Source organism: Arvicola amphibius, chromosome 4 (assembly GCF_903992535.2).
Source record: "Arvicola amphibius chromosome 4, mArvAmp1.2, whole genome shotgun sequence".
In the NCBI taxonomy this organism is placed as follows: Eukaryota; Metazoa; Chordata; class Mammalia; order Rodentia; family Cricetidae; genus Arvicola; species Arvicola amphibius.
In genome coordinates, this window is record NC_052050.1 from 90,899,132 (window position 1) to 90,919,383 (window position 20,252).

The window sequence follows — 20,252 nt, forward strand, 5'->3', positions numbered from 1 at the left end:
GCTGTCATGCAGTTTCCACCAATCATATCGTAGACTTTCTTTCGGAGGCGGTATCTTGGGTCGCTCGAAGATCAGCCCCTCTGTGGAGCCACTGAGTACATGAGCGACGAGTGGATTTAGCCAATTAAATTTCGGTCTGCAACATAGAGTGATTCAGAAGTCACCAATCCGGTCCTGCAGTGCCGAGGTCGCCGGAAGTCGTAGTTTAGGAAACTCAAAGTGTGATGCCCCCGCCGGAGTTCCGGGAGTCCGTGAACTACAAGTTCCGACGTGCGCAGCGCCCGGGCTTTTCCGGCTCCTGTATCTCGTACCTTTCCGGGCCGCGGGCGGAGGGGGCAAGATGATGCCGGAGGGTGTAGCCGCTGCTCCCAGGCAGCCGCGGGCGGGTGAGTGTGCGCGCGGCGCACTGGACCTGGGGCTCGTTCTTCCGTGCTGTGCGGCGGGGCGCGGGCTGGCATGGGAGCGTCACGAGTGGTTGTGGGCCTAGCCTGGGGGGCGGGACTGAGACAGCTGGGGTCTCAGCGTTCGTAAGTCGGCTTGACTCTCCGCAGACCAGTCTGTCACTCCTTTCCTTCACTCTCTTTCCTTTTGCTCTCCTGCATTTATTGAGCGCTGCCTGTGTGCCAGAAAGTATCCTAGGCTCTGGAGAGTCGGCAGGGAACAGGATTCGAAACTGATAAGCTCATCTGGTACGCGGTTTCGAGACCTAGGCATTCTGCCTCTAGAGTCTTGTGCATTGTAGCGTTTCTGGATTTGTTCCCTGGATGGTAGTAATACCCACAAGCCCTGTTTTGTTACAACAAAAATGTCCCTAGACTTGGATAAATGTCTCCTTGTGGCAACTCACCCTCCTTCTAAAAGGATCAAAGACTGACGAAAGAGTTAAAAATCATGAGGAACTGTGATAGATATTACGAAAACAAACCCACAAAAGTGAAGCAGATAAAGTGAGTGTTGAGCGTTCTTAAATGGTTTGGGAGCGCTACAGTTAGCCAAAGACCTGATGGAGGAGCAATCAGTCCTGAGACATTGCCGAAAGAGCCTTACAGGCAGAGGGAGCCAGAGGAATAAAGAGCTTGGAGCAAGCTTGCTATCTCTAGCAAGGAGTAGGTGAGGTAGGAGGCATATCCGGGCAAAGTCTTAACAGCCTTCTGGTATGCATAATGATGAACTTTATAATTCAGGTGAGTCGCAGGTGAGAGGAAGCCTTCTAATCCTCATTTGGCCAGTTGTCCCAGCCTAGATTTTTTTTGAGGTGGGCTAAGATGATCAAATGAGGCTGAAGTCTAGAGATGTCTGCCCCTTCAGTCTCATCTCCCCCTCCAGCCCCTCCCGGTGCACGTACAGGTTTATTTCTTTGTTCACTGCTGGCCTTGGTTCAGTAACTGTTCAGCTCTGTTCTTCGGTTTTCTTTGGAACTCTATGCCCAGACAGTTTTCCAGGGGGTCAGTGTGGCAGGTAGTGATTCAGTTACCTCCATACGTTCATGTTTCTCTGTGGAAATTCCAGTCCCTGTACCCCGAGCTTCCTACATCTCTTGACCGCTGTCCCTTCAGGAAGTGAGAACCACTATACCCAGCCTGACTAAGGTGACCACAGACCAGGAAGGAGTGGCCAAGAGTAGTGTCTAAATCAGAGAAGTTCCTTGTTGTAACTTTTTTTTTTTTTTTTTTTTTTTTTTTTGGTTTTTGGTTTTTTGAAAACAGGGTTTTTCTGTAGCCTGTCCTGCCCTGCAACTAGCTCTTGTAGATCCTCCTGCCTCTGCCTCCCGAGTGCTGGGATTAAATGCTTGGGCCAGCACTGCCCGACTTTTTTTTTTAATCTTTTGTTGTTGTAACTTCTTGTAACTGTATATCAGTCTTTGGAAATGGATCCAAAGATCAGGGTCTTTAGTTCTGATCTGTGGCAGACGGAATAGAAATAAATGAGGCTCTGTACCCTTGGCCCAGCTTCTAGCTCCTCGGGAGTCAGGCTAAACAATCTTTGGGGGTCTCCTTATTCTCCAGCACCCAGTGAGTATAAATCTTGGATGAAGCAATGACTGGTGTGGGGAATAGGAAAAAGGTACAGCTGAAGGAGGTTGTATGATTGGCTGAACTATAGGCAGCTTAGTCTCTGTGATGGGCTGCCTGGCTCTGCTCAGCAACTTTACTGATAGCAGTGGAGGGAGCTGAAGGAACAAAGCTTGGGGCAGCCTTTCTGTGCTCACACACTGGCTTGTCTGTGGGCTGGCCGTTTGGCCTTTCTCAGCCTCCTCCAGTCCGTCAGAGCGGATGCTCCTGGTGTATCCGTAGCTTTTAGTTATGTTGTCTCTGACAGCTCCTTTCAGACTCGGGTCCGTTACAGTGTTATATAGTGGGAAATCCAGTCTCCTTCAAAGAATTTGAACCCAGGTCTGTCTGAGTCTAGGGCCCATGGTCATGATCGTCCTGTCACGAGTACCATGTGTGTGAAGTGCCAGCCTGAACCCAGGTTTAAAACTTAGCAGCTGGTTGTATCTTACTGTGGACCAGGGTTCCTGTAAGTCTGGTCTTAACAGCAAGTGGGCACCTCGCACTCTATCAGGTCTCTGATTGGCTTGTTCAGGAGGAACCCTTGGAGAGGAACCTACCAACCCCCACAATGCCAGTCCTAGGGAAGGGTCATATGGCTGAAGGAAAACAGACCCCTAGGAATGAGCTGACAATGGAGGACTTGGTGCTTGAAAGCCCCAGGTAGAAGATGACAAGGTAGAAACCAAGAAATAGGGCCATCCAGTCCCAAGAGATCCAGGGGCGGGATACTCACCGTATAGGGGGTGTACCTTTAGAGCAACCTCGAAGAAACCTAGGTTTGAGGGACGGAGCTGCTGTGAGTGCCAGAAGCAGGTGTATAGTGTGGGATGAGGCTGGGCAGGTCTCCACCCCCCCCCCCCACATTCTGTCTGACTGTACCCCAGTTTCTGTGGGTGGGAAGAAAAACCACTAGGGAAGCAGGTACCTGGATCAGTTGCCACAAGTTGCCACCAGTTGGATTTGTTTTAGATAGCAAGGCACTTGAGTGGGATGATAAATATCTCAGGAGCTCTGTCTGCTCTGGATCTGGCTAGTCCCCTCCTCTGGGAAGCCCTCTGCACTTCTAGAAAAAGCCTGATTCCTACACCGCAGACTCGGGAAAGGAAAAATGGTGAGGTGAAGCTAGTGCCACTGGCAGGAGCGGGGTTGAAGCTCACTCCCTGAACTCTGAAGAGGTTCAGCCTGGGCAGGGGAGATGTGGAGGTTGGATATGGGGTGTAAGAAGGAGATAGAATGCTGGGACCCATGCGGAGTTGGGGCTGTGGGTCTAGACAGCAGGAAAATGGAGGGCGGAAGTCAGGCTGGGGTGCTGGGAAGGGAACGGGCTTCTGTCCAGGGCATTAGACGTTCTGTGAGATCTTCAAATCTGAGGGAAGCAAAGACACTCTAGCAGCCCTGGCTGGCATACCCTGCCTGTTTGGGGTGGGAAAGATGTGTTAAGGGGACATCAAGGGAAAAGCAGGGCAAGTGTGTGTGGCTTTGCTATGGCAACCAAATCTGTTTCTATAGGATTTGGCAGCCAGATCTGGTTTTGAGCCAGGGGGAGCTGAAGTAGGGGCTGGACGTTCTTCAGGTCCCGGCACTGGTTTTCTTACGCCAGGAGATATGCTTGGAACTTTGGCAAGTATAACCAGAGGGTGCTCTGGCTGAAGCCCAGCCCGTCAGCTACCCACAGCTCAGACAAGCCTCAATATTCATCTACTGGCAATAGCCAAGGTAGATAGTTCCCTCCCCCATGGTGTGTGTGTCTGTGTCTGTCTGCAAGACAAGAGCATCACTATATATTGCAGGCTGCCCTTAGAGCGATCCTTCTGCTTCAGGCTCAAACTTTTTGTCTTTCTAAAAAGACCAAATTGGGCCAGGTGGTGATGGCACATGCCTTTAATCCCAGCACTCAGGAGTCAGAAACAGGCAGAACTCTGTGTGTTCAAGGCCAGCCTGGTCTATAGAGTAAGTTCAGAAAGGCTCCAAAGCAACAGAGAAACCCTGTATTCTAACACCCCCCCCCCAAAAAAAAGACCAAATTGGAGAGATGGCTCAGTGGTTAAGAGCACTTCTTACAGAGGACCCAGGTTCAGTTCTCAGTACCTACATGCAGCTCACAACTGTTTGTAACTCCAATACTAGGGAATCTCTCTCTCTCTCTCTCTCTCTCTCTCTCTCTCTCTCTCTCCTCTCTCTCTCCTCTCTCTCTCCTCTCTCTCTCTCTCTCTCTCTCTCTCCCTCTCTCTCTCTCTCTCCCTTAGCTTTCAAGCCTGTCCTGGATGGAGTTCTTGTAGACAAGACTGGCCTCAAACTCTTTTGGCCTTTGTGAGCATTCTGTTTATGGTACAGGCATGCATGTAGGCAAAACATTCATACACATAAAATTAAATATATTTAGAAAAAGAAAAATTATTGCACCAGGCGATGGTGGCACATGCCTTTAATCCCAACACTCAGAAGGCAGAGGCACACAGATCCCTATGAGTTCGAGGCCAGCCTGGTCTACAGAATGAGTTCCAGAACAGGCGCCAAAGTTACACAGAGAAACCCTGTCTCGAGGAATCCTGGGAGTTTGGTTAGAGCACTTACGGTTCTGGCGTGGAGTTCAGGTCCTAGTGTTTACAGTGGGTGGCTCATAACCACCTAAAACTCTATCTAACTCCAGGGAATCCAACATTCTTTTTGGTGCCTGTAGGTACTAGTACACATGCAAACTTAAACACACACATACATTTGCACACGCAGTTTTTTTTTTTTTCTTTTAAAATAAATGTTAGTTGGGCAGTGATGGCACATGCCTTTAATTCCAGCATTCGGGAGACAGAGTGTAGGCTGGATGGTGGCCTGGGGGAGGGGGCGGAGAGAGAGAGAGAGAGAGAGAGGAGAGAGAGGAGAGAGAGAGAGAGAGAGAAACACCTATTCCCATTGTTTGTTTTCTGACCTCTACATACTCATGGTAGGGCCTGCGGCACACACAGAGAAAGATAAGTGGGGAAATCATCTGAAGGAGAACAGTAAAATAAAAAAGGAATATTCTATTTCCTAGGGGCTTATGTCCTGGGCTCCACAGACATGGCAAGTAGTCTTCTTGGACTTGGGAAAGAGGCAAGGGAACTTGTGTGGCAAGTCCTGGCTTAACCCACTGCCCATAGCTTTTCCTAGCTTGAGAAAGGGCTGCCAACCTTGTGGGAAGCTGTCCTTCCAACCCTGGGAATTAGAGGACAGGAGCGTCCAGGCTTCTAGGACACATAACCCCTAAGGGATTCCTACTCCAGTTGACAGCTTTTTTCCAGAGAGCCTCAGCAGTGAAGGCTCCAGCTTCTGGTGTGTTTGGCCTGTGTGACACTTTCCCTGCGTCTCAGCCTGCCCCCGCCATTTGGGGAATCCTGTTATTGCAAAGCTCAGGCCCTGGGGAACTAACCCGAAGAATTCCTTCGGTGTGTTGCTCAATCCTGTGGTGCTAATGGTGGTTGCTGTCTTGTGTGTGGTGCACAGATGGGCGCTCTGGACTTCAGCCTGGGGTTAGCCTACCCTCTGGTCCCTGAAGGAGGCTGAGCCCATGTGAACTGGGAAACTGCTTCCTAGGCCCAGCACAATCTGCCTCCCTCCTTCCCAGCTCGCTTGGCTCTATGCTTCCTTTCAGGCTAGTTCTGTTCCCCTGTACTGGCTCTATGGACTGGTGGCTGATTTGCATATTGCCAAGTGTACTTTTTCTTTCTTAACCTTACAATAGAGCCAGAGAGGAGCCAGGCACTGGTTCCTGGGCTCACAGCCCAAATCAACAGGTGCTAGGAAACAACTCTGTGGAATGTAGGTCTGTCTCTTAATACTGCCCTGTGAGCCCACCTCTTGGCTCTCTCCAAAGGGTTAAATCTTTCACACTGATGGAGCGAGCCTGGAGCCCCCAGGTTTAGGTTGGTTGGAAGTCCCTTGCAGCCAAGGTGTTTTTATCTGAGTCAGCGTGAGAAGCAAAACCACCAGGGCAGTTATCAAGGACCTTCCTGCACAGGGAGGAGACTGCTGGGGGAAAGAGGCAGAAGAGTGCAAGGCTGCCTACCGGCCTCCTTCACATTTCTACTCCAGACCTGTCTCCTTGGACTTGCCTGTCCCTAGAGAGCACAGTCTAAAACACACAGAGCCGGGCCCTGGAACCACAGGTGTGCCTGGTGGTGTCTGGTGGTATTGAGGTGGGTGCAGTGGGAGGGAGGAAGTGACTACCAGAGAGCTGCAGGTTTGCATTGGCAACTGTCATGGTAACTGTATAGCCTGAAGCTAAGGTCAGAAGAGAAAGGCCTTGGCCTGCCTTTTAGAGAATTCCACTTACCTGTACTTGAGGGTGTCTAGAGTAACAGACGGCTGACAAGGTCATTTGCAGGGGCCAGAAGCTACCCTGATTTGTGAGGTGGAGGGCTGAGGCTAAATGGGTCCCTGGCAGGTCGATGGGTAGGTGGTGGCCGAAGAGGTCGGTGAGGCCTAGACAGTGAAAAATAGGATCAAGAATCGGCAGGGGTTGCAGACAGGTTGGGAGCCAGTCCTTCCTCAGAGCCCTCTGGGTAAAGCAGGACAGACTTTGTGGCCCCCTGTGTTTGTGTGGAAGAGACCATGTCAGGAAGACCTGATAGAGAGTGACAGAAGCTGCCCGCGTGCAGTATTCCTAGGGACTCGAGTAGAAACTGTCTCACCTTGACCTGAGGCCTAGGCTTAGCACATGATTTACCTGGACCCCTCTGAGCTCTCTCCCTTCCTGTCCCTTCCCTGTCCTCAGTGGCCTTGGCACAAACTAAGCCACACTGACATGGCTGTGTCTCCCTAGAAGGCGGCCTCAAAGGCTCCGCTTGGGCCATGAGTCTGTGGTGTGAATCACTAGGTGGCCTCATGAGAGGTCATTTTTTGTGACCCCATGTAGTGAGCTTTCTTGGAGCACCAGCCCCCAAATCATGACACGGAGACTTAATGCTCTGCCTTAGCTTGTGTCTACCTAGCTTTTTGTTTTGTTTTGTTTTAATTCGACCCACTTCTGTTAATCTGTGTTCCGCCCCGAGGTTTGTTTATCTCATCTAGGTACTGTTCCTCCTGCTTCCTGGCTGCCTGGCTTCCCTTTTCTCTCGGCCCCACCTATCTGTCCTCTGCCAAGCTATTGGCCATTCAGTTTCTTATTAGACCAGTCAGGTGCCTTAGGCAGGCAAGGTGAAACAGCCGCACATCTTCCATAATTAAACAAATGTAGCACATCTTTGCATAGTTAAACAGATATTCTGTTCCACAACAGCCCTGCTCCTTGCAGGGAGCTCTCTGGGGCTGAAACAAGGCTGTTGCTTGCTTGTTTGTTGAACAGTGGTGCCCTCGTAGCTTCACCCTTGCAGAATCCTGAGAGGGGGAAGCCCGTAGGGAATACCTTCTGACAGTGTATATAGCTGTAGTGTCTCAGGGTGGGTGTTGTCCTAGACCTGTCCTGAGTGTGACCTACTGGCTGGTCTCCTTCTAATCGTCCCTTCCCTGTACAGACCACATGTCTACCCTTTCTCCTGCTGCTCTTTTCTGGGTAGAGCAGGGACACTGGTCCCTGTATGCTTCCCTTGTGCCTTCTGCTACCCTAATTCCCGAATGGCACAGGTAGTGTGGGTAACTGCCATTGGTTAAGATCAGGCCCAGTCTAATGGATGGGTAGAAATCAAGACCCGGCCTTAGCCATAAGGATATTTGGCCTGCACAGGGGCAGGTCTCAAAGTGATGAGCTGTGAGCAGGACCAGAGAATCGGCCAATGCAGATTGGGCTTTCAAACCCTTCAGGGGTAGAGCTGGGTGGTTTCCTCAAAGGGTCCAGACCTGAAGGGATGGTACCACTAAAGGTCACCTGTCTTCAGGGGGCCTCCTTTCCTGTAGCTGGGGCTTTTGCAACTTTGAGGGAGGGGCAGGAAGGCCCTTGCCCTCTGTGGACCTCCCAACAATGCAGCAGAGGCAGGAAGAAGCTAAGACCTGCCCTGTAATGGACTGGCTAGGTCTACCAAACGAGGGAACTTGGCTGGCTTTTAGGTACCCAGAATGCCACCTCTGAAGCCCCTCATTTATGTTCTACCCATAGGGGACACTGCCCGAGGAACCCGGATGCCTCTCTAGAGCATGAGCTCAGCCAAGAGTGCCCGCTACAACCGCTTCTCTGGGGGGCCGGTCAATCTTCCCTCCCCAGACAGCAGTGGGGTAAGAGAGGTACCTGAGGGTCTGCCCTCTGCATACCACACCCCAGGACCCCAGCATGCTATATATATAACTTGCCTCCAGTACGCAAGCATGTCAGTATGTGTGACCCTGTGCATGTTGCATTAAGTCTTTTCCATTGCCTATTAGACCAGAATGGAAACGACCTTTGGGCCTACCTTTTCGACCGTCACCACCATCACTAAAGGTGAGCTTGTGATCAGGAAGAATCTGTACTCTGTTGGGATCTAGGGGCACTTCCTGGTGAGTGGGCACTGGGTGTTTGTGTTGGTGAAGGAGTGTAGTTGGTCTCCATGTCTCAGCTGCCAGCCGGGCAGAAGTAGGCAGTGCTGGTCCTGTACCTCACCTTTGTTATTAGTCTCCCTCCACTTCCTTCTACCCAAAAAGTGCCCACTCCATCTGGGGGCACAGCTGTCTTGACTTCCCTGGCACCACCAGTTATACCTATATCTTATCACAGTGACTCATGCCTCATCACAGCCATGGGCTCCTAGCGTCCAAAAGGATGTGATTGGCACAGCATCCTTTCTAGGGTGGGATCTGGTGCTGTCAGACAAGGTGCTTCAAGAGATCAGCACAAGCCGGGCGGTGGTGGCGCACGCCTTTAATCCCAGCACTCGGGAGGCAGAGGCAGGCGGATCTCTGTGAGTTCGAGGCCAGCCTGGTCTACAAGAGCTAGTTCCAGGACAGGCTCTAAAAAAGCTGCAGAGAAACCCTGTCTCGAAAAACCAAAAAAAAAAAAAAAAGGGAAGAGATCAGCACAGGTTGGGGCACTGGGGCAGCGTCTTCGCTGGAGGCTGGGGAGGGCCAGAGTTCTGGGGCATTGTGTTCTGCTTTGCCAGTTCTCCACCACAGGAGTGCGCCAGCTACTAATTGGTTTTTTAATTGCCTTCCCATGGCTGAAGGCACAGGGTTAGCAGGAACACACCAGTGTCTTTTAATTCTGCATGACCCGAGGGGGCTCTGAAAGGGCCTCTTCTCCCACACCCCACCCAGGAGGCTGTTGCTCACCGTCTCATCTATCTTCAGATACTCCACAGTACCTGTCACTACTATTGAGGGTTCCAGAGCCAAAATGGCACGTGGTCTGCTGTACCCTGGTTTCTGGGTGGCTAGGGATTGTCAGTTAGGCAATGAGGTACCAGTACTTGTCTCATCTGGCCTTTGTCATTAGAGATGGAGAAACTGAGGCCCAGTCACAGGATAGACACTCTTATTCCTGATCTTGAATGGAGATGTTTAGGATTCTGGTTGCTATGGATCTGTTTGAACCTGGGGTCGTAGTAGCCTATCCTTAGTGTTGTAGCCTATAGGGTCTATGAGGTGGTTCTCTGGTTCCAATGTGAACCCTTGATATTTCATGCTCCAGGAACCTCTCTCCCTGCCTCTGGCCCAGGCTGGGCAGGGTATTCTGTGTGCAAGAGATGGGAGGCCAACAAGACTAGCTAGCCCTAGTTCCTGAATCTAGGTGTACCAGGGAGGAGGCAGGAGGATCTAGGATAGCAGAATGCAGTGTTTACCTGCCGTATATTAGCTGAGGTTCTCAGTTTCCTCTTCTGAACTAAGGCTGTCAGAGAATTCAACCTGACAGTTACATTGAAGGGATGTGCCCAAGTAATCTGCCCTAGAAATGACGCCATGCCCCTCACACACAATTGGGGTTGATTGTGCACCCAGCTAGACATGGAGGGCCCTTTATCAGACTGAAGACTCTGAAAGGAAGGTCTTAGCTGGGTATGGTGGCGGTGCCTGTCGTCCTAACACTCCAGAGTTGGCGGCAGGAAAGTAATGCATTTGAAGTAACCCTGAGCTGCATAGAGAGATCACGTCTTAAAGCAAGGGCTGAACCAGGCATGGCGGTGCACACCACTAATCTCAACCCTTTGGGAGATAGAGACAGGTAGATCTCTTAAGATTCTAGGCCAGGCTGGTCTGCATAGTAAGTCCAAGACAGTCAAGGCTTCATAGTGGGACTCTGTCTCAAAAAGCCAAACTCAAGCAAGAGCTGGATCTAGAGAGATATCTTAGTGGTTCTTCCCAAGGACCCAGGTTCAGTTCTTAGCACCCGTATGGTATCTCACATCAACGTAACTCCAGCTCTAGAAGATCTGGTGCTGCCATAGGTGCCAGACACATGTGTGATACACAGACATACATGTAGGCAAAACACTCATACATAGAAAGTTAACAAAAGAAAAACAAGGACTGGTGACGAATGCTCCTGATTAGCATGAGCCAGGTCCTGGGTTCTCCACACAAGGGGAGGGAAATAAAGAAGTTAAAGGTAGGCAGAGGGGGGCAGCTAGCAGTCCATTCTCAGTTATTTGCAGGGCCACATTGCCAGTGCTGGTCTCACCTTAGAAGACAGCCCAGAGGGTCGCATAGACAGGCTCTGCCTGCAGACTGCTGTCCCTGCGGCCTCGATCCCTCCCTCCACTGACAGTCATGTCACTCGGGCCTTCCTCTGTCTTTCTAGCGGCTGATGGGAGCAGCACATACAAACAGCATCGCAGGACACCGTCCTCCTCTAGCACCCTTGCCTATTCGCCACGGGATGAAGAGGACAGCATGGTAGGTCCTCAGGATGCAGATGCCTGGTTCGGTTCCTAACCCTCCTGCCAGGCCCTCCTCTCTGAGGAGCTGACAAGGGAGCAGAGAGTGGGAACAGTGAAACACCTGGAGGTCTGAGCTCTCGTCACATTCCAGCCAGTTTGTGGGACTGGACACTAGGGCATAACCCCTGAAGGCCAAGGTCAGGCAGTTTTTGTACCATCTTAAGGGAGGTGGGAGCCACAAAAGGTTTTCTCAGGTGAGTCTGCAGTGTGACAGAGGACGACTGGCAGTGCTGGAGTTCTTGCCTGGAGGGCAGGCAAAGCAAGAGGCAGAGGCACCTTTTCCCCTTTTTGCTTTTATTTTTGGTAGGTTTTTTATTTGTTTGTTTTTTTGGGGGGGGTCTTGTTTATTTGTTTGTTTGAGTCAGGGTTTCTCTGTGTAACAATCCTGACTGTCCTGGAACTCACTCACTTTGTAGACTAGGCTGGTTTCAAACTCACAGAGATTTACCTGCCTCTACCTCTCTGGATACTGGGATTAAAGGCATGCACTACCACCACCCAGCATGGTAGGGGTTTTTTGTTTGTTATTGTTTTTTGAGACAGGGTTTCCCTACATAGCCCTTGCTGTCTAGAACTATGTAGACCAGGATGTCCTTGAACTTAGAGATCTGCCTCTGTCTCACTAGTATTGAGATTAAAGTCATGTGCCACTGTGCCCAGCCCCTTTTTCCCTTTTCAATAGGAGGATGAATCTGGATAGACATATTATGGGCCTAGCACTGCATTCAGCCTTATATGAGTCAGATGTATTTACCCTGCTCCCCACAGCTTCACCTCTCCAGTCTCCACCCAGTTCCTCCTACTGCCGCCTAAGCCTTGGAAGGGCTTCATTGTGTCTCTGGTTTAGATACTCTGGGGCATCTGACAGGTTACATAATTTTACATATGCACTGGACTCTTGGTTGTTGTGGGACGATGGGCAGCCGTGCCCACCTATCCCACTAACCTGGCTTCAGTTCATGGCTCAGGGTGGGAGCCTCAGAGCTGCTCTGGCCAGTAGTCAGCAGCGGAGAGCATGCAGTTCTGTGCTAGCTCCTGCTTGGTGCTCCTTGCTCCTCTGCTGGCCACTGCTGGGATGTTTGACTCACTTCCTTTAACTTTACCCTCTAGGCCTCACATGGCATTCCCATGCAAGGTGTCACTTTGGGACATCCTAGTTAAAGGAGATGGGCCCTGCCCTGGGGAATGAAGTTCTTGTCTAGTCTGCCTCCTGTTCCGGACACAGGCTCAGAGGTGGCAAGTAGACCAGGACATTGGCCCCAAGACAGGTTATTGCTCACAAATGAGGCTGCAGGTGTCTGTTAGCTTGCAGGGAGGAGCTATGGCAGTGGCGGCTCTTGAACTCCATTCCTCTCTCCCCCTAGGACCTCATCAAAGGTTGCTTCCCTCAGGTCTCAGGAGACTAGGTCAGCCTTGGGTAGAACATTACTGCAGTTACAATGAACCTCCTTGGCTGAGTCAAATGTCTCCTGGCCAAGAAGGCAGCTCAGACCATGGCCACCTCTCCTTGACCAGGCTTCTGCTCAGTAATCTGGGGTCTTAACTGCCCCAGGATTGGCTGGTGGATGTAGCCTCTCTGCAGCCCACATTCCCTCACGGGAAGCAGGAAGAAGCCTAAGCATGTCCTGTAGAATTGAATAGCAGGAAATCTTTCCATTTACACAAAGAAAATTGGCAGGCGAGAACGGGCAGCCCAGCACCAAAGGCCAGGGCCGGCCACCACAGGCAGCAGGGACTGAGGCCACACCAACCTCCCCCACACAATCCACAGCCTTGTGGACTTGCTGGAAGTGGGGTGGCTTAGGGGCACCCCTGCCTCCACAGGGCTCAACCCCCTGATAGGCTGCCTCCATCTATGCAGCCCCCTATCAACACTCCTCGCCGCTCTGACTCAGCCATCTCTGTCCGCTCCCTACACTCCGAGTCCAGCATGTCCCTGCGCTCCACATTCTCGCTGCCTGAGGAGGAGGAGGAGCCGGTAGGTGTGGTAGGTTTGACAGGAACAGTCTTCCAGGATTGTCACTGCTGCCATGGAACGGGTACTGACTCTCCCCTCAGGCCATACAGCATAGCACAGTGAGGGTAGGGTCAGAGCTGCTTAGGACCTCTGGTTGGAGCTCTGAGGGCTCCATCTCCCTCTTCTGTCTGAAGGCTGCCTGGGGTGAGAGGTGGGAAGGTGGGGCTCAGATCGGGTACTTTTCTAGTCTGTTTGCCAGGAAGAGGGGCCAGTAAGGCTGGCTGAGACTACGTGTGCAGGTGCTGTCTGTGTGGTTGGTCACTGCTTACAGCCTGCCTCTGAGCCACACCCCTTGCTTTGCTCCTTGGTCCTCTCATGATGCTCTAGATCCTTCAACAGGATTGGCCCAGTCCTGCACAGGGTGGACATGCTGGTGGCTTGGGTAGTTAATATTGCTGAGGGTCTAATCCCAAAACCCCCAGCTCAGCACTCCAGGCCTGCCTCCTGATCATCTGGCTTTTGCTCCCTAGGAACCGCTGGTATTTGCTGAGCAACCCTCGGTAAAACTGTGTTGCCAGCTCTGCTGCAATGTGTTCAAGGACCCTGTGATCACTACCTGCGGGGTGAGAGCACAGACCCTCTTACTCCCCTACCCCAGGTACTCCCTTCGGCGCTCAGGCCAGTACGCTGCTGGCCTTGCTCCTAGTCCTACGCTGACTGTCAGGCAAGAGCTCTTTGAAGTAGTGGGGGATGGTGTGAACTCTGGGCTGCCACTGACCTTGACTTAGAGGGAAGACAACTACAACTGTCCCCCAAGTCCACTTTTTGTCCCCACAGCACACGTTCTGTAGACGATGCGCCTTGAAGTCAGGTAGGTCTGTGCCTCCCATTCAGACCTGGGGAGGGGAGTGGGTGGTGGGTGGTCCCTGTTCTGCTGTTTCCCCCAGCTGCCAGCAGAGGCCACTGGTTTCCCATCTAGGCATGTGTGGCCTGTCCCAGGGCTGGAATAGTGATGCTAGGGCTCCAGCCTGGCAGGCAAAGGACCTCTATACAAAGCCTGATTCCTGATGTCCCCAGCCTCAGAGCCCTTGCTGTGGTGGACATGGGATGGGTTCCAGGGTGAGGGCTTGGGCTCCAGCAGATGCTGTTGTCCCTGCAGCCTCTGCTTCTCTTTCACACTCTGTCCACTATCCCATGACCCTGCCCTAAACTACTGGGTCAGCTAAGAGACCTCTGTCCCTGCCTGCTCATCTGGGAGGTCTACTGTGCAGCTTTTTCTGCACAGGTAGCTTGGGCAGATGAGAGTAGACAAGGCACCCAGTGGGCTTCCATCCCCTGTCTGCCACCGCACCTCCTTTCCCCAAGACTTGACTTCTTATTGGGCAGAGCTGCCAGGGGGAGAGGTGGCTGGGCAGGCGGTGGGCTCAGCGCATCATCCTCTCCAGAGAAGTGTCCCGTGGACAATGCCAAGCTGACCGTGGTGGTGAACAACATTGCAGTGGCTGAGCAGATTGGAGAGCTCTTCATCCATTGTCGGCATGGTTGCCATGCAGTAGGCACTGGAAAGCCTGGTGTCTTTGAGGTAGACCCGAGGGGCTGCCCGTTCACCATCAAGCTCAGTGCCCGGAAGTGAGTACCTTCTGAGCCTCCATCTCTTTGGGGCTGAGCTCATTTACTTCTCTGGGACTACATGGGGGTGGGGGTGTCTCAGCTCAGCCCCTACATTCTGCATATGCACAGGGACCACGAGAGTAGCTGTGACTACAGGCCTGTGCGCTGCCCCAACAACCCCAGCTGCCCTCCCCTTCTCAAGATGAACCTAGAGGCCCACCTGAAGGAGTGCGAGCACATCAAGTGTCCCCACTCTAAGTACGGGTGAGTGGGCGGGGGCGGGTTGTGGGCTGGTGGGCTTCTGGGAGCTGATGCCTGGGAGATGGACCAGAGCTGGGAGCCACACTGATGACTGCCATCACAGCCCATAGCCAGGTGCCCAGGAGAACAGAGAGGACCAAACAGGTTGGAAGTAGAGTATCAGGGAAGGTGGGTAAAGGGGCTGAAATGGGAGTGGAGGGGAGGCAGGGACAGAAGGAAAGGAGCACCCTCCTAGCTGTTGAGCAGGGAGGCTGTTACTGGGCACAAGTTTTACTTTTTTTTTTTTTTTTTTTTTTTTTTTTTAGATTTATTTTTTTTCATTATGTATACAGTGTTCAGCAGGCCAGAAGAGGGCACCAGATGTTACTACAGATGGTTGTGAGCCACCATGTGGTTGCTGGGAATTGAACTCAGGACCTCTGGAACAGCAGGCAGTGCTCTTAACAGCTGAGCCATCTCTCCAGCCCCCCACAAGTTTTACTCTTAGGGAGGGAGGGATCCTTGAGGCTTTCTGGGATTATGGGATGAGGTTTCATTGGCGAAATGATCTAACTGCTGTTGGTGGAGGATGGGAAGGGAGCTGGATCTGAGGGGTAATGGGCATGACCGTGATGACTTGGAGGCTCAGGGTCAGTCTTGCCAGGCAAGCAGGTGGACAGGGCAGCTGTCCTGTTCCCCCAGGTGCACATTTATCGGGAACCAGGACACATATGAGACACACTTGGAAACATGCCGCTTTGAGGGCCTGAAGGAGTTCCTGCAGCAAACTGATGATCGCTTCCATGAGATGCATGTGGCGCTGGCCCAGAAGGACCAGGAGATCGCCTTCCTGCGCTCCATGTTGGGCAAGCTCTCGGAGAAGATTGACCAGCTGGAGAAGAGCCTTGAGCTCAAGTTTGATGTCCTTGATGAGAACCAGAGCAAGCTCAGTGAGGACCTCATGGAGTTCCGGAGGGATGCGTCCATGCTGAATGTGAGTCCCTGAGGGCTGCAGAGCAGAGACACAGGAGGTCCTCCTCTGGCCTTTGTCCCTAGTGCTCAGGGTTTAAGGGTTAATGTTCCAGTAAGAACTGACCCTAGGCCTGGTGCTCTGTAGCTTCACCAGAGGTCAGTGTCTGTTCCACCCACCCATTCTCTGCTCTGTGTTTGGTCTTGCAGGATGAGCTGTCTCACATCAATGCACGCCTGAACATGGGTATCCTTGGATGTGAGTATAGCCCGCTGCTGCTAACATTGTCTCTAGAGCCCTACCAGTCCCTCACTAACTTCTTCCGTTTGCAGCCTATGACCCTCAGCAGATCTTCAAGTGCAAAGGGACCTTTGTGGGCCACCAGGGCCCTGTCTGGTGTCTCTGTGTCTATTCCATGGGTGACCTACTCTTCAGTGGCTCTTCTGACAAGACGATCAAGGTGAGTGGGTCCTGTTCCATGGGCTCTGCAGCGTACCTGGGCTCAGGTGGGCACTGCATGGCAGCCTCTGCTACCTTCTGTCCATGGTTGGGTCTTCTCCCCTAATGGCTGCTATCCTGCCCTTTTGGCACCAGACTGACCTGTGGGGACCTGGTCTGACCTGATCTCTGCAGGTGTGGGACACGTGTACCACTTACAAGTGCCAGAAGACACTGGAGGGCCATGATGGTATTGTGCTGGCGCTCTGCATCCAGGGGTGAGTCTTGACCACGGGGCCAGGATGTGCCACACTGACGCCCTGTGGGCCCTGGGCCTGCCCTAGCATGTCAGGTGGCTAGAAGCTATAGAGGGGGGACCCTTAGAGGGTAGGACAGCTCAACTGTCACCAGGATGGGCAAGTGCCTTGGGCTTAACTCTAGTTCTGGTCCATGTGGCAGCTGCCATGCTGACTTCTCAGTAGGCCCTTCCTATCCCTCCTCTTTTATGTTGGGCTGTGTGTGGTCATACTAGGTATTGAGGGCAAGGGCCTTGTTCAGCTTCACTGCTGGTGGTAGCCTCCCTGGGACTTGGTATTCAGTATAGGTGACCTCCTCACTCGCTCAGCTCAGCCGTCAAGTGTTTCCCAGGCTGGTTGTTCATATCCAACTATGCAGACTGAGAATGGGGCTCAGCCGTGAGGCATAGCAGTGGCCCTGGGACCAAGAAAAGTTGGTTCCTGGGCCAGCCAGGATATCATGTCCAAGTCTGGTAGCTTCTCTTGCATCCATGTGCTGCCTTTGCTCCCCCAGGTGCAAACTGTACAGTGGGTCTGCAGACTGCACCATCATTGTGAGTAGAGCGCAGCACGAGGGTGGGGACTGAGAAAGCCCAGTGCCCTTTCTCACGAACCCCGAACCCCGAGGTTTACTGTCACCCCCTATAGGTATGGGACATCCAGAACCTGCAGAAGGTGAACACCATCCGGGCCCACGACAACCCTGTATGCACACTGGTATCCTCCCATAACATGCTCTTCAGTGGCTCTCTGAAGGCCATCAAGGTATAGGCAAGGGGTATGCATGTGTGTGGGTACGGGATACGCATGTATGTGGGGTACCAGGGCAGTGGGTGCCTTTCTAGCCCAGGCTCATGTCCATTCTTTCAGGTCTGGGACATCGTGGGCACTGAGCTAAAGTTGAAGAAGGAGCTCACAGGCCTCAACCACTGGGTGCGGGCCCTGGTGGCAGCACAGAGCTATCTGTACAGTGGCTCTTACCAGACAATCAAGGTGTGCCCACCCACCCCTGGTGACGGGACCTTGCCCTCTGCTGCTCTTCTGATGGTGTCCTGAAGCCCCTCTGCCCTTTTCCGTATTCTCCTCCATGCTCTGGGCTGTCTCCTCCTAAATCCCAGAGCCCAAGGTAAGGAAGTGCCTGGCCTGAGATTAAGTGACATACTTTTCCTTAGATCTGGGACATTCGGACCCTTGACTGCATCCATGTCCTGCAGACATCTGGTGGCAGTGTCTATTCCATTGCTGTGACGAATCACCACATTGTCTGTGGCACCTATGAGAACCTCATTCACGTAAGGGCTAGGCAACCCGGTAGCAGGCCTCCATCTCTCCTGTCCTTGTTCTGGGTCCCTTTCTCTAACCTAAATTGGACCTGCCCCCTTTCAGGTATGGGACATTGAGTCCAAAGAGCAGGTGCGGACCCTAACGGGCCATGTGGGCACAGTATATGCCCTGGCAGTCATTTCAACACCAGACCAGACCAAAGTCTTCAGTGCGTCCTATGACCGGTCCCTCAGGGTATGTGCTGCCCGGGATCAGGAGGCCCAGACATGGCTGGGCCAGGGTGGGCTCTCATAGCCCATGTGCTCCCCTCCCCCAGGTCTGGAGTATGGACAACATGATCTGCACACAGACGCTGCTGCGCCATCAAGGCAGTGTGACTGCACTGGCTGTTTCCCGGGGCCGGCTCTTCTCAGGGGCAGTGGATAGCACTGTGAAGGTCAGTGCCTGTGGCTCGGGCTCTTGACAGGGGTTGCATAGGATGGAGCTCTGAGGGTGGGTGAGGGGCAAGTGGTCCAGGCAGGTAACAATTGAGGGCTGGGAGACTTAGACTGGCCAGAGGGGAAGCCCTGTGTTGCAGGGGATCTGAAAGAGAACCCTTTCTTTGCAGGTTTGGACATGCTAACAAAATCCAGGCCATGCTTTGGCTCCCTTTGGGTCTGTCAATCAGGCTGGTCCTACGTGAATGCCTTGGAATTTCTGCCTGTCTTGTGGAGACAGGTAGACAGACTCAAACAGCTAGGCAGTGTCATCTCTGCCATGTCCTTGGCAAGGGATCTTTCTTTAGGACCAGCTCTTTCTTCTCTACCAGAGAAATGCCCAGGCCCTTCTCTGGGTGCCAGGTACGATGCTTGCCCGGCCCACCATTCATATCACTCCACAGACCTTTGTTTTGAGACAGGGTCTCACTATGTAGCTCTGGCTGTCCTGGAACTCACTATGTCAACCAGGCTGGCCTCAAACTCACAGATCTGCCTGCCTCTTCCTCCCAAGTGCTGGGATTAAAGGCGTGCGCCACCACTCCTGGTAGAACCCAGATGGACCGTGGGTCTTTTTACTCACCTTTTCTACTGGTTTTAGACTGTATATAGATTTTATTACTTCCCTGTTGAAATAAAAGCTGCACAGACTGTGGTTGTGAGTGGAGATAGCTTCTGGGACCGTGACTCACGTGGGTGTGCCCTGGCACAAAATGGGAGGGAGGGAGGTCGTGTGGATTTTCTTCTGCAGGAGGCAGTTGTCATTCCTTGCTCCCAACTTCCAGTCTCTGAGCTTTGCTTTTCCCACCACACATGCCCCAAAGAGTGAGCCAGGCAGCTCTGTTTTCTGCTGTTTATTGACAGCTGACAGCAGCTCCCTGTCCAGACCCCCCTCCCCACTTCCTAGAGCCCTAACCTGGGCCACCTATCCAGAGGAGGCTGATAAACGGCCAGCATGTTCACTGATAAGGAAGCGCCAGGAATGACAGTTGGAAGGGGCCCGTGTCCACACTACCTTAATTGGCCCCCTCCACCAGCCTACACCACAATTATGGTTTTGGCAAGTTATTTTTTTGTTTTTTTTTTTAAGAAATGTCAATGTTATGTCCAACACTTGTGGATCAGCAAACACGAAAGAGGAGACCAGTCAGTGTTTTTTGTAGGGAGGAAAAGAGGGTGAGGAAGAGTACTACACAACACAGCCTCAAACCATGAGCAGACTTGGCCATGGGGATTCAAGATGGGTAGGCTGGCTGCCTGTATAAGGCTGCCTTGGGGGAGGCAGGGGCAGACACAACCTTGAACACACATCTGCCCATAGTATGGCATGCATGCCCTTGCACTCATGCCCACGTTCACACAGGGTTCACCCAGGGTGCACCCTCACACCGGCACCCAAGGGCATGGCCACGCTCAGAAGGAAGAACCCCTCCAGAGGTCTATGGGGCATGGAGAGGCAGGTGAGAGCAAGGCACATCCTTCATGTTCCTCAGACTCTCAGAAACTAGAAGAGTGGAGGAGAGGCCCTGGGCAGAGCCGCTCCTCCTGACCATGCCTCCCGGGTGGTGTGTGTGCTCGTGACCAGGGGCAAGATCATTCCTAGGTGAAAGAAGAGAAGGGCAGACAGGTGGCCTCTACCTCTGATGTCTGCAGTCTCCAGCTGGACTTGGGTCCTTTCTGTTGGTAAATGGTTTCTATAGAAGCAATAGTATTTCTTCTCTTTAAATATATATTTGTTAAAGTTATCTTTTTGTTTCTCTGGGGAAATCTGCCTCAGCTCATTCCCAATAAATTAATACTCTTGATAGCTTATATTCTGGGGTGCAGTGGGGCGAGCCCAACCTTGGCCCTGTGTCCCTTGTGCTGTGCCAGAGCAGCTGGCAGAGGTTCCCCAATGGGCAGTTCTGTGCTGGGCATAGGCCTGTGCTCTGCCACAGATTGGGGAGAGGGCCACAGTGGCCACCCCCCTCATCTTCCCTTGGTGCTCAGTCTGCTTAGGGCAAGGGAGGAACAGCCCTCCGCAAGCAGAGCAAAGCCTGCATGGGTAGGGGCCAGCATTTGTTGCACAGGGAGCAGCAGACAGGAATGGGCACCAGCGGGCAGCACATCT

General features: G+C 52.6%; 1 protein-coding gene across 10 annotated transcripts; it reads left to right on the plus strand.

Annotated features, from left to right (window-relative positions):
* Positions 1-251: 251 nt before the first annotated feature.
* Positions 252-18,797, plus strand: Traf7 (TNF receptor associated factor 7). 10 transcript variants are annotated; one of them, XM_038328368.1, is made up of 20 exons: positions 252-386; positions 8,122-8,246; positions 8,385-8,442; positions 10,732-10,826; positions 12,732-12,857; positions 13,358-13,450; positions 13,665-13,698; positions 14,273-14,456; positions 14,568-14,702; positions 15,381-15,672; positions 15,858-15,906; positions 15,981-16,108; positions 16,282-16,364; positions 16,897-16,936; positions 17,031-17,147; positions 17,253-17,375; positions 17,555-17,674; positions 17,769-17,900; positions 17,983-18,102; positions 18,274-18,797. In XM_038328368.1, the coding sequence occupies exons 2-20, from the start codon at positions 8,160-8,162 to the stop codon at positions 18,286-18,288; spliced, it is 2,031 nt and encodes a 676-aa protein (XP_038184296.1). In that variant the 5' UTR covers positions 252-386; positions 8,122-8,159; the 3' UTR covers positions 18,289-18,797. The 10 variants fall into 10 exon arrangements, with proteins under 10 accessions (XP_038184296.1, XP_038184297.1, XP_038184299.1 ...); XM_038328369.1 differs by having other exon boundaries at positions 12,732-12,848; XM_038328371.1 differs by having other exon boundaries at positions 8,122-8,237.
* The last annotated feature ends 1,455 nt before the right edge of the window (positions 18,798-20,252 follow it).